The 14,428-nt window shown below is 40.3% G+C and overlaps 1 protein-coding gene across 2 annotated transcripts in view; it reads left to right on the top strand.

The window, feature by feature from the left end:
• il1rapl2 (interleukin 1 receptor accessory protein-like 2) overlaps nucleotides 1–14,428 on the top strand; it is a 516,058-nt gene that overhangs the window by 321,499 nt on the left and 180,131 nt on the right. For both annotated transcript variants that reach the window (XM_075480861.1, XM_075480862.1), the window contains exons 3-4: nucleotides 11,184–11,353; nucleotides 13,872–13,975. In XM_075480861.1, the coding sequence (XP_075336976.1) occupies nucleotides 11,184–11,353; nucleotides 13,872–13,975 (274 nt within the window). The remainder of the gene's footprint in view (nucleotides 1–11,183; nucleotides 11,354–13,871; nucleotides 13,976–14,428) is intronic.

Below are 14,428 nucleotides of genomic sequence, written 5' to 3' on the forward strand. Positions count from 1 at the left end.
ATATCCGAAAATGTCAGACTATACCGTTACACTGAGTTTTTTTCCCCATTAAACAGCTGCATGAGGCGCAAACAATGACTGTCAACAGGCCCATGGCCGGACTATGACTCAGCTGGAAATGGTGCTGAGCCTTGCCTCCGAGCATGACCAATCAAGTCACATTTTCTTTCTCTTAAAGATAGCGCAGGCTGTTCCAGGACACTCTGACCATTTGGTAACGGAGAAGAAAATTCACAAAGCGATGCCACAACAATAGTTTCTTTTGGGAGGAAACAGATACTGAGAGTTTGCCAAATGTGAAATATGCTCTGTCACAAGGATGGGAAGGCCTGATCTGTTTAATACAAAATCTACGAAAATTTGCCATCAACATTTGGTGATTCTCTAAACCACTTGTTATGATATGAATGGTCTCACCTAGAAGAAAACACTGAAAAGAGAAGCACAGATGAGCAAAATACACAAATCACAAATATGTGAGTGTGTGAGAGTTGGCATCCAACCCTGGAAGCAGTGAAAATAGCACAAAACACAAACACACCTTGTGGTGGTTGTTTGTGGTTTCCTAAATGTCCAAACTGGCCAATGACCAGGCAGAGAAAAAGGAGAAAAATGACATGTGAAAAAATTACATGTGAATTTCAGTCCAACACCTGAATATTTACACATTTTACATGAGGTCAATCAAATATGGTGCATCGCAGTCAAGGAAAGCGTTGTTTTCATTAAGGCTGGCGGACTTGTAACGTTGTATCGGACGTCATGAGGAATAAAGGTTATGGCTACCTTGTACATCACTTTCCATTACTCAATATTTCATGTTATTCTTCCAGTGACATTAGGGTGTGAAAAACAGCATGTTATGCTTGTTATTACCTTTGTTATTGTTCAGTAAAGCCTGTTGTACCCTCACAAGCACACACACACTCAATCATCTTTACAATACTCAGGTTATGTCACATACTATAATGTTTCTGCAGCAGCAGTTTTGTTTTTGATAAATGTCACCTTCTTTTTTTTTTTTTTGTTTGTCCAACAACAGTGTTTTGCAAAACATTGTGTGTGTGTGTGTGTGCGTGTGTGTGTGTTTTCTCATGCGAGAGTGAATAAATTTCAGTCTGTTTGGTAGCATTAGACAGAGGGCAGATTGTGGTCAACTCCATTTATTCAGCCCTGATGTATGTGTGTGAACGTGTGTGTTAATGTGAGGCCGAGCCGTTTTACACTGGGTGTTGGTTACATGTGGGTGTGTGTGTGTGTGTGTGTGTGTCGTGGCACTACGAGCCATGTATGCTGATAGATGCTGTTGTAACTCCATCACACTGAATGAAGGCCATAACCCACACATGCATTACCATATTCATACAGCTCACAAAATAGATTGCTTCGCTGTGTGTGTGTGTGTATTGGTGTGTGTGTGTGTGTGTGAAGATTTCAAGTACAACTTATTTTAAACTCATTTTGAAAATGGCAAACAGTCTATCCCCAATGCTTCTCATGGCTTTCTTTCATGTGCACGTAAACACATACACACACACAAACTTGTTTTTCTATCTTTGCGATGACTCCCCATTGGCAAAAATGAATTCCCTATCCCTGTACCCTAAACCTAAACATCACAACGAAATACATAACCCAAATCTTTACCCTAAACCTAACGATAACCTAATTCTAAGCCTAACTATATAACCAAGTTTTGACCCTCAAAAATCTCTTTTAAGATATGGGGCCATGGGGCTCATCATTTGGTCCCCATAAAACACGATGGACTCCACAAAATCCAGCTGGCTCCACCATTTGGACCTCATCAGTATAGTAAAAACAAGTACACACACACACGCTCAAAACGTAATGTCCTGCAGTCACATATACATACAATATACAGTATATATATATTATATATATATATATATATAAAAAAAACTATCCAGACTGAAGTCTATTCTCAAAAACATATTCTGATAAAAGGAGTAACCATCAAATTGGCTGTGTGCTGAAATTGCTAAAATTGAACGTCAACACAAACCACTGGCCCAAATAGCGAGGGTTCTCTTTCTCACACACACACACACACACACACACACACACACACACTTTTCTTCTTTCTCACTCATTCTCATTGTAATCTTGTTTTCTCTCTTCCTTTCTCACTCTGTCTTCTCTCCTTCTTTTCTTCCCCCTGTCACCCAGGGTGCAGATTGCCCTGCAGTGGCGATAGACTTGCATGTTTGTGTGCTTACTTGTTGTGGCTGAATGCTTCGCTTTTCGATTTGTGTGCTTGTGTCTAACTTCACCTGTTTGGGTCGGGATCATTACGTGTGTGTGTGTGTGAGAGTGTGTGTGCGGGTAGGGGGGTCAGGTCAAGCTATTATTATGGCAGCAGCTGTAGTGGTAGTGCAGGGGATTGTTGGAGACATGCAGACCGACTGAAATCTCTAAGGAGCTTTATATTGAGCGACAGGCCTGAACTAAAAATGCTGCACCTTGCACAAACTTCATAACTCGTCCTTCTTCAGCTGTTCAATGAAATAAAACCTGTTTACTATTTTCGGTATAATTGTTTAACTATATTCATGTCTATATCTGTGAAGAAGACTAAACTTTTAAAAAATACTGTAATTATATCTGACAAGATAATGAATCAGCCTTTGAGTAGTTAATGGAAGCACTTAACTTTGTCTTTATGCAATGGACAGACTAGTTTTTCATGGTGTGGCTTCCACCATAGATTGATTACAGGAGCAACCAAGTTTTCATGTTTTGTTTTATGGATAAATTAATTGAGTATTGTGGATGGGGAAAAAAAATCAAAGGAACATGATATCACAAAACTAATACATATGTAGCACACCCGTATTTACGGTTCACCTAAAAAAAGAAGAGAGTAAACCAAATGAAATTTTCTGTTTAATACATGGCACCAAATCACTCATTAGCTCAGGGCTTTTCAGATTAAAACGAGTTATTCCCTATTTACCAAATACTTGGTGACAGTGGGGAGGAAAAACATAATTTCAGCAGGAAGACAGTTCAGACAGATGGAGGTGTCCACTTCGAACATGTAACCTCATGACATCAGAAAAGAGAAATAATGTGCGTTGCAACTTCTTGAACTACGGCAGGCGGTATGTGTCAAGATTCAAGAAGCTATAGCTTCAGACTCAAGGTCCATACAAACAAAAAGAAATCAAGACACACAGTACAAAGGATTACATAACACACATACAATAACACTATAAATACAAATGACAGATAACATGTTAGATAACATAAGTTGACATAGCCTTTGGTGTGCAAACAATGCAATTAGTCATATTCCGGGAGTTACCGGAAGTGACGTCGACGCAGCGGTAGCGTTAGCAGTAGTGTGTAGTTGCTATCTGGAAAGTGTTCTTTTAAATAAACTCCCGGTAAACTTACAAACTTTCTAATGCCTCGTTTTGTGAGTTAAGAGCCTATGTGTACTACGGCAGAAGTTTGGTAACAATCAATGCATTATTAGTGGGATCATTTACAAGATAAAATCTATTTACCATTAGCGCCAGTAATAAGCCATTCGGCGGACGTGACGTCAAAATGACGTAATTTCCACTTGCAGGCCTGGCGTTGGGGAAAACGCGATTCGAAGTGCTTTATGTCCCTCTCTGCACTTCGTCGTTTTTCATAGACCGGAAGGACATGGCAGCCTCCATAGAGCTTGCCCGCTCTATGTAGATACAGACAAGTTATTCTTCACTCAGGAGGATAATTGAGATTTTTGACAGAGATGATTTTACACCAATGAGGACTAATTTATGAATGAACATGTTGATTTGAGCTAATAAATTACTTAATATATTACATAGTGTCGATTTAAGATTGTATTTACAGTATATCCTGCCCATTCATTTTAAAATGCTAAGCTAAGGAAACCAATGAATGGCATGAAATGTTACTCAGAGTCAGTCTCCTGTCCTGAACATGCACAGGTCGACTGGGGGAAGAGAGGAGAGGAAAAACTTTAATTTAACAGGACGAACTAGACTCAGGTAGGGCAGCCATCTGCCTTGATGGGCTTCCAGCTCCAAGTTCAGACTTCCGAGGTAAACAGAACATTGCTTAAGGCTGCAGGGAGAACCCAGGAAGCACATACTCTATCTGGCTAAAGTTTTGAGGTGGCTGTTTTAAAAAAACATGTGAGTCCAACATCACCCCTACCTGGGAAAAACATAGATCCACCACTGCATTCTACACTTTACTGAATGGTGTTATTAAAGCGCCATTGCTAATAAACATTTGCTAATGAAGGTTTGAGGTATGTTGTCCAAGTAAGTTGTTTGTTTTCCTGTTGGAAAAAGGCCGAACAAGGTAAATTTTTACCAAAGGCAGAATCTTTGTAAAACATTTCTGCAGCATCAGAAAGAGGTGACAGTTTCAATATCTTTTTTGTTTGTGTGAATGGAGTCACTGCCATTTCATTGTCATCTTAATGTAGTTTGCTACATTTGTATACATGCTCATAAAAACTGACCAAAGCACTAGAAGCACCATTTTGTATTTGCGTTTGGGACTCTGCTTGTGTGTATGTTTTTCAATATCTGAGAGTTGCCATTTATCCAGAGTTATTTTCATCCAACCATTTGGGTACATCCATAAGCAGATAGAACTGACGGGAATGATATATATGCCCGTGCTAACACCTCGCCTGCAAGCTTAATATGTCTACAGACGCACGCAGCTGCCCTACCCTGCATACACACATGCACATCACGCTCTCACACCCACACACAGATTAGCACACGTGCACATGTAGAAGCGACAAAAAATGAATTATTGGGAATTTGCTCTCGTTTTGACACGCAGCTACATATGGCCTCATTGTTCTAATGTGTTTTAGCCTGCATTTGAGTGTGTGTTCTTGTGTCTAAACTGTGTTAAACATTGTCCAGAACAAGAGGCATTAGTCAAGTAGAGCAAACTAATGTGATTTTCTATTAATGTGCAGCCCTTGGTGCATCCTGTATGTATGTGTCTGTGTGTGTACGCGCGTCTGTGTGTGTGGGTGGGTGTGTAATGTGTTGAACCAGACAGCACTCACACCTTCAATTTCAGTCTGCTCATTAATTTACGACCACCAAGTCAGACTGGCCTATTCATTACTTAATTTCCTATACACCTTACAAATAACATTCAGACCTGTTTTACACATGCAAAACCATAAACAGCCATGCAATCCACATACTAGAACACAAACACACATGGTGAGTTTTTATTAATGTCCATCTGCAATTTCAGTGATTAAATTACTCTTGTTAAAGACAGTGTGTGTGTGTGTGTGTGTGGCATGGATGAGTACTAATTTGAGTGGGTGTGGGGAGTGATTGTGTTTGCAATAAATCTGCGGGTGCAGCGATGCTAAATCTCTCCTGCCACCGTGTGACTTGATGCATACTGCTAAATCTATAAATGTTACCAATTAAGTGTGGGGCTGTAAATATGAACAGTAAACTAATGGAAATGAAGCCTTCAGTTGTTGACAGTGACCTAACTCGACACAAATTACACCTGGCGCGTTCAACGCGGTGATAAAACATGTCCATATACCGACTTAAAGTGGTAGCCATGGTGACAATTCGCAACCGGAATCAAATATAGCATCTGAAAAGCACAGGTGAGGCAAATTTTAACAATTGGCTCAAGTGCATCGGGAAGCTGTGACATCAACCAGATTACACAAAAGATGGAAGCTGGAAGTAGCTCCACTAAACAGAAAGCAGGCAGATTCAAAAATAGCCATTACGCCTTCCTTTATAGAAGTGCATGCTTTAGGAAGGGTGTCATGTAACTATTGTCAAATTTACAAGAGAAGTGAGATATGCTTTATTGTAAGAACTTGGGCACAAATGTTAAACCATATAATTATTTATTCAATAAAAACTAAGCCAAAATGCAAAAACGATGTGGGAAAAACTAAGTCCACCCTTTCTGCTTCCTTAGAAATTAAGAAGGTAGCAGCCGGTTGCTGCTTATCAAATGCACTTGATTAACTAATCATCTCTAAATGTGAGCATCTCTATGAAAACAGAACACAATGCCAAGGAGGAAAGACATCGGTAATGATCTTAGAGAGGCAGTTGTTGCTGCCCATCAATCTGGGAAGGGTTGTAAGGTCATTTCCAAACTATTTGGAGTCCATCATTCTACAGAGAGAAAGATTATTAGTGGAAAACATTCAAGACAGCTGTCAATCTTTCCAAGAGTGGACATCCCAGCAAGTTCACCCCAAGGTCAGGCCGTGCAATGCTCAGAGAAAGCGCAAAAACCCAAGAGCTACATGTCACCCAAAGCAAATCTTCATCAGAACAGCTGAAAAATAATCAAGGTGTTACTATGAGCCAGTCAAAGTGCAGACCTCAACCTGATTGAGTCATGTTGTGGGACCTTAAGAGAGCTGTGTAGAAATGAATGCCCACAAACCTCAATGAACTGGAGCCACTTTGTAAAGAAGAGTGAACCAAAATGCAATGTGAGAGACCGATAACATCATAGACCGATAACATCAACTTATTGCTGCTAAAGGTGGTTCTAGAAGCTGCTATATTGAGGAGTGTGGTTCGTTTTATCAAATAAATAACCCCACAGTGTAACAAGTTTGTGTTGTTGTTCATCTGAGGTTGTATTTATGTCATTTTAAGACACGATTTGTACCAGAAAATTGTTTTAAGTGCCCTGATACATAAAGCCTTAAATTTAAAGGTCGCTTTTTTTCTGTATACAGTAGAGTTTAGACACATGTCGTCATTCAAAAGGATGACTAAGAAGATGTGTCATAACCATTTTACACATTTTATGTAAGTTTTACTGGTCTTATACATAATAAATACATACATAAACACATACATACGCAGAATTTGTATCCATATGTTAACAATTATATACTTTTGGAGGGCACTGTATGGTCAAGCTGGCCCGGAAAAATTGTAATCATATAATATTAAGGTCTGAATTGGGTATGGTCAGGGGTGGACTGGGACACAAAATCGGCCCTGGCATTTTGGACTAGACTGGCCCACCACATTGCACAACACAAACATTGTCAGTTTTTTTTTTTTGGTTTACTGAATGTGTATACCAACTGTGCAAATTTTGAAAAAATAAATACCTTGAGGCATGGAACGGGTTAATGGAAATTAGTGAGAGTGGACACTCCAAAACCTTGATTTATTATCAATTACCAATGACCTTATCCATCTTAATAGAAACTGCCACCTGCCTTTTGGCAAAACCCCATTTAGCCCTGGTCTAGCCAAGGCTACTCCACCCACAAGCAATGATAGTCTAATGATGAAATTTGCATGCTACATTCTGTTATGTTGGTGAATAGTGGTTTTAAGGTTCTCGCATTGAAAAGTGTTCAGTTCAGGGTGGAAGACTTAAGCCCTATTCGGACGGGACTAGTCCAATGGGGGGACGTATGGTAATGTTGGTTAACCAGACGACGCCAGGGAGAAGAAATGACCAATTCGGACGGGACAAGAAATCCCTGTAATATTCATCTAACATGGGAGGAGTTTTCTTGAATATAAAGCATTCTGCTCCAAAATTATTGTATACAAACGCAAAAGACTTTTTTGTTTGTTTACCTGAATGATAAGTATTACTAAAACGTATTGTACAGTATAACAGAACAGAAGATTTATTCATTTTTGACCTTAATGTAAAGTACTGTTCACCAAAAGTTTTGCTCAGGATAGTTATTTTACCTGAATGTAAAGTATAGTTTAAAAAAAGGACTGCACAACGAAACTTAAGTGTCATTTTCTATTTTACACCTAATTGTTTCTCTCTTTAAAAGGATGTGACGACATATTCCGTACTTATTACCGAAGGTCGCATTCGCACGGGATTAGTATTACCTATGGTAGATACTCCGGACTGTTTCACAGGAGGTAGAATTCTCTGCAAAGTTTACCGACATACTCCGCTATCTTTACTGACATGGCGCGTTCGTATTATTACTTTACCCCAGGTCCCCCCATTAAACTAGTCCCGTCCGAATAGGGCTTAAGACGTATTAGCCAAACCTAGGCTTATTTTCCCATGCACTCAGTGTAGGCTAGAAAATTCATCATTAGCCGCTAGTGGTAGCATGAAGTTTGAGGGGAGCAGCACCTGTGTTTACTATACAAACTAACTTGACCATGGAACATTAACCAACATAATTTTATTGGGGTTATGTTATTTTATCATATTCATTAAGGGGTAGGTTGGTTTATCCTATCATTACATAGTTTGGGGCTCTGAAAACTGTCCAGCTTACCGCAGATTCTAATACTGCAGCAGCTGCATTGACATGTTCACTGCTCGATTCGCCGTCGCCTCCACTACAACCACCACCACCACATTTGACATCAGTCACCGGAGCAGATGTAGAGCCTGCTGTTGCGAACATGTCAGTGAGTTTGACACATTTCGCAGCGTCCGCTTGAAGTTCGCGTTTATTTTTGTCGATTTGAAAGTGAAGGTGTTTTTCTATTTCATGATTGGCCTAGCCCTTTTTTAGACTGTCAGTGATGATAACCAATAGGCTGCAGTTACCTGTCGTAAAGGCCGGTTGATCGTAACAGACTCTTGCGCTGCTGATTTTATTTTTCTTCATGCATTATGCAGATATGACAATATTTAATAATAATAATGATAATACATATTATTATTAGTGCAAGAGAGAAAATGAAAGACAATATTACAGCAAAATTTCTGATACTATTTGATTTTATTCAGAGCACATTATGTGTTAATATTCAGACAACACACACAGCGGTTATTGCTGCTTGTTGCATAATAAACAAGAGGAGAACAATAAAAATGTGAGACAAAGGAAGTATTTTGAGGCAGATTCACAGGCTCTGATGTGGCAGGCAAAAGGCTGGAATTCAAAGGGAAGGCCTTGTGGAATGTGCCTGAGGGTGACAGTTAAAACGGGGCATCTATCTGAGCTGCAGACCATTTGGGGTTTAGTAGAAAAGGGGGAGAGATGTCCATTTCGGAACGCTCCTTGTCATTCTCTGTGTTGACCTATAAGTCCCAGCAGTTCCTTCTTGTCTTTCATCTACAACTTGTTTTCTGTTCGTTCCAGTTGACCTGGTCTCACCTACAGCGTACTTCCTCCTCTCTTCTTTTTTTTCTCATTTCATTTGGTCTACTACCCTTTCTTTTTTTTCAACAATTGTATTGTCATGACCCCTCCTACTTGTTCTTCGATTATTACTTATTTTTTCTGCTCCTCTTCCAGCCTCAAAAATCAAACAATATAGAGACATGTAAGAGGATTATTTGTGTTGGCTGTAAGAATTTGATCTAAAAAACAAGTTTTCTGCAAGACGTTCAACTGCAGCTCATATATGTTCCTTTTTATTACTTTCACTCCCTCAGTTTGTGCCCTCATCACCCATAGAAGATGTTCTCTGTGTAACTCTCATAACCCTCTGCTTTACTAGCACCTCCTCAAAACAAAAAACACAAAAACCTATGAATTCTAAACTCTTATCTTTTATTGTCTTGAAGATAAAGAAAAATATTGCCAAAGAAACCAGATAAAACAGTCTCCCTGTCACTCAAATGTTCTCTTTCTCACATCCTCTTTTTTCAGTAGCTTTAAAGGCCTACAGAAAGGTGATTTTTTTTTTGCACAAAACTGAAATAGCAGATCGATTCCTTATATACCATGGAATTTTTTTATGATTTTAAAATAATTTTAGGCCCCTGGATAGTCCTGATTAGGCCCAATAAACTATCACCACATTTGACTCGAATTTGGCAAACTGGAACGACAGGTGCGTGACGTCACGAGTGCCAGCTGCTGGAACAATCACCAGTAGTTCTAGTAGCAAAGCCAGCAGTTTGCCAGACCTGGACAGCTTCTTCACGGCAAATTTCGATGTGTGCCGCGGGACGTCGCTTGGAAATATAAAACGTTGGGTTCAGTGCAGTTTTTATTGCGAGTAGATGTACGAAGTGCGTGTGTTGTCCTCAGCACCAGCAGCTCACACCATCGGGGGCAGAGGAAGCAGAGAGACCTGCAGTCGGACAGGAATCCACCTGGCGGAGAGCGGACACACTCTGCCAGGTGGAGAGTGGAAATCAGCCGGCAGAGCGATCATGTCCACGTCGGGGCTCTTGATGATCGCTCTGCCGGCTGATTTCAGGGCAACCATCCCGCGGCTCTCCGCCAGGTGGATTCCCCCTGAGTGTCCGCACCGCAGGGAGCTGAACACGGCGGGATGGCTCCAGCTGATTTCACCAGAGAGGAGGCAGGCGGACAGGGAGGCACAGACACAAGTTCCGACCGCTGGTCTCTCTGCTTCCTCTGTCCCCGCAACATTTGAAACATTTTCAGGCGAGAAAGTAGTCGTTTAGATCCCCAACGTGTTGAAAACCTGACAAAATACCGGCTGTTTACCATTTTGTTCCGACGAATTCGGCGCTGCTAAAGCTAGCCGCAGTGAGCAACGCACTTCCGGTTATTTTGACAAAATAAAATACCCGTTGCCTTTTATCATAGGGAAAGCCATTACGTGCTGTTGTTTTGAAAACAGGAAGTGAACCTACCCTCGTTGTAGCTAGCTTGAAACTGCGGTTTTGACAGGAAATGCCGGGTTGCCACCGTCCTGCAGTGCTTCTGTCTCGGCTTGTATGGTGTCGCGGGGCAACTGATTTGTCACTCACAAAACAAGTTGAATTGTCGCTAGATTCAGCCAGATTGAGCCCGAAAGTCGCTAGATTATTTTTTTTTGTCGCCAGAGATGGCCAAAAGTCGCTAAATCTAGCTAAATTGGCAACACTGAGGCAGCCAGGAAAAACCATGGCACTTGTGACGTCACACGGAAGCCCCGCCCCCAGTCTGGAATTCCAGGAAGGTTTCCTAGCGGCAAATTCAAAATCGCAAATTTCATGCGTTTATGAAATGTTTTGGTGTAGAGTCCAATGATCATTATTGTTCATCTGTGTATGTATTATCATTATGTATTGGGTGTAGTGTCAGCTTTCTGTAGGCCTTTAAGACATGTCTTTAATTTTTTACAAAGTCCCACGTAAATGTTCTTGGTGATGTGTCACTTTCTAACTTACTTGTATATGCTGTACATACATGAATATACAAACACAGCCTTAATATTTCTTTCTCTTTTTCTAATTTCTTCTTTCAGTGGATGGATGCATAGACTGGTCAGTGGATCTGAAGGAGTACCATGTGCTGGCCGGTGAGCCTGTTCGAGTCAAATGTGCCTTGTTCTACAGCTACATACGAACCAACTACACCATGGCCACCAATGCCAAGCTACGCCTCATCTGGTACAAGAACAAAGGAGATGCAGAGGTAAGATGGAGGTTACCATCCTCCCCGACTCATACGACTTATGATTAAATTTGAAGAATATGTGACCTCTTGGGGTTGTGAGAGCTATTGCATGTGAAGTGTAAAAATGGCATCTATTAGGGTGACAGTCACCTTGTAAAAAGAATGCTTTTTTTCATTTTTTTTTATCCCTAACCATTATTGGTTTCTTGCCCAAAACAAGTGGTTTCAATTTCTACTTCTAACCAAGTGATGTCATTGCCTTGTTTCATTGTCACATACAACCATGGCAATAAGCATAATAGTGTCCATGAAAGACATAGATGCTTAGTAAACAAAATGTATTTTAGCCCTAACCACAATCTTTTTCTCTCCCTTACTGAGTAATATTATAATATTATAACACAACCAGGAAGTGACAAAGGTGTTTCAATAAAGTGGTGTTGTGTAATCAACTGAATGTAATTTGAAGTGGAAAAAAACAAAACAAAGAAAACCAATCAGTTATCATATGTTGTTCTTGATTTTGTGACACTCGAAGGCATTGGGTTCGAAGTGCTGCACGTAGCTGGGACATCCACGTGCCTACCAAACCCAACCTTCTTTCTTATTTGGACTGTGGCCTATAAAACAAATGACCTGAGAATGACATCTGCTCTGTCATGTGGAAATGCTCATATTTTGCTCCTGCCAGTTGAAGGGCAGCACTTTACAGGACACTGCTAATGGGTCCTGTTTTGGGTTATGTACGAATAACCTTTGTTGGTATAGAATGGAGGACCTCTTGCCAAGTTGAAAAGGAAAGACAGTTGAAAGGCTACTTAATATGAGATCATGAAAGAAAGAAGGAAGTAAAGAAAAAATAAGGTGTGTACTAACAGAAATTCAAGTCTGATACAAGATGAAGACATCAGATAAACTGAATTTATTTTACTGTACAGTCTTGGGGCATTTCGAATGATAATGTGAGGATCACAGGGTGAGTTGCTGATATTCTATAAAGAAAATGGATCTTGATTTTAAATCAAAATTTTAAAAGAATATCACACTTGCTTCATTACAGTTGAAACTAGAATAAGCATACTGACAGCTTGATTAAATCTCAAACCATAGGCCTGCTGTGTTTAATTAAGCTGAATAGCCCAGATCCCGGACTCTGATATTTCTGACAGACAATGCAATGACACTGGCCATCATACTGAACCGGGGCACATCAATCACGTTGAGGTTCATGAATTCTGTTTTGAGAGGAAAATAATTCCTTCCTTGACAGGCAGGCTTCTTAGTTACAGATGACAGGCTTCACAAATCGGCTCCACTGCCACCGGTGTGCAAGTGTGTGTGTGAGAACAGGTTAATGAGAAATACATTGAACGGTGTAAGGCATAGATTAAGATATTTTACAAAAGTCTAGACCACTTACCATTGGAAGTAACTGAAATAAAACAAATGTAAAGACTTACGAATAGAAGGGTTTACATGTAAAAATCAAAATATGATGCAGAATCACATCCAGCAGCCAATAAAGCTTCATGGTGTTCTTAGTAACTTTTTATAATCTACCATTAGTTTAGCTCATTTTAAATTACAATGTTAAGAAACATTGCATTTCCCAATGTCATCATTGGTAAAAATACAGGCTGTCATACCGCACAGACAGTCCATCCATCCATCCATCCATTGTCTAAGGCTTATTGGAGGTCAGGGTATGGGATGGCAACAGGTCCAGGAGAGACACTCAGACATACCTCTCCCCAGTGACACTCTCCAGCTCCTCCTGGGGCATTCTGAGATGTCTCCAGGCCGGAAGGGTTATATAATCCCACAATTTTCATGGTCTTTGACCAACATTACTAAAATGAAATGTAGTAGAAAGCTGCTTTAAAGTTACAATAGTATTCTCACATATTTGTATACAGCTGTCTTTACTTCCTTTGCATCTGTTTGTGACTGGTTGAGTAAGCCCCAGTGGTAAATGCTCTGCCCTTCTAAAGCCCCCTGTATGTCCAGGCTGGATCCCCAAGAAACATTTTTATAAAGGGTCCTTTAGACATTCGTATACAGTGCTTCATATTCTACACATGCAACACTTATCATACACACACTCAGACAGAGATGAGCACATCTGGAGTTGTAGGGTTCACTTTGACACATTGGGGGACTGGGCATCAAACAGCTGACCCTATGACTGGTGGACCGCCAGGACCACTCTGTTTCCTGAGCCACGTCCACTGGTGCCGATTACACAGAAGGTAGAAGGACTGATGAATTATACTGTGGTTACATACTGTATGCTATCATAAAAAAATTGTCCCTGTATCCAGAATCAAGGGTTATATGTGAATAGAAATATGTGATTATGCAGTGATTTTTATCGTCTTTGTGAATTTCAGGTGGGGAGAGAGTTTCTATTTAAACTGTAAACCCTATTTGTATAATGACTATCGTCCCCTGAATTTCAGTTGTACACACAGTATGGTCTAAATACTGTTTCCTTCAAATTTATAACCGTTAATATTCTTTGTGATGTATCCTTTAGGAGCCCATCATCTTCTCAGGCCACAGGCTGAGTAAAGAAGACGACTCCATCTGGTTCCGATCCGCTGAGTTGGAAGATAACGGATTCTACACCTGTGTTCTAAGGTATCACGTCTGCACAACTTTACATGTAGCTGTTCGGGATTCATTTCGACCCCAGTGTACAAACGCTGTAACAACAAACGTAGATTCCCTACAGCTCCCCTCACCAAATGGGAGCTGTAGGTCAAAGTACACCAAACAAAAATGCATTTCATGTTGAAGATTCTCTTCCAGCGCAAACGCATTTGCTTCATGAGATTAAATAGACATGGTGAGGTTTTCACCTGCATGCAAAAACCGACCTGAATCAGAGCTAATTCATGACGTGGTGTGGGCAAAGGGGAGCAAAGGATGTGAACTTTAATGCTCCATAACGTAAGAAAATACAGCTTTTTGACACCCAAATGAGTGCTATAAAATTCAATAAATACAAAGCTAAATAATTCAATTATTCTGTAATTTTGCCTGCCATTTTAGTCATTTTAGTGTTTTTGTGTTTTTTCTAACCATTACCTC

The sequence above is a fragment of the Odontesthes bonariensis genome, chromosome 13 (genome assembly GCF_027942865.1).
Source record: "Odontesthes bonariensis isolate fOdoBon6 chromosome 13, fOdoBon6.hap1, whole genome shotgun sequence".
Classification (NCBI taxonomy): domain Eukaryota; kingdom Metazoa; phylum Chordata; class Actinopteri; order Atheriniformes; family Atherinopsidae; genus Odontesthes; species Odontesthes bonariensis.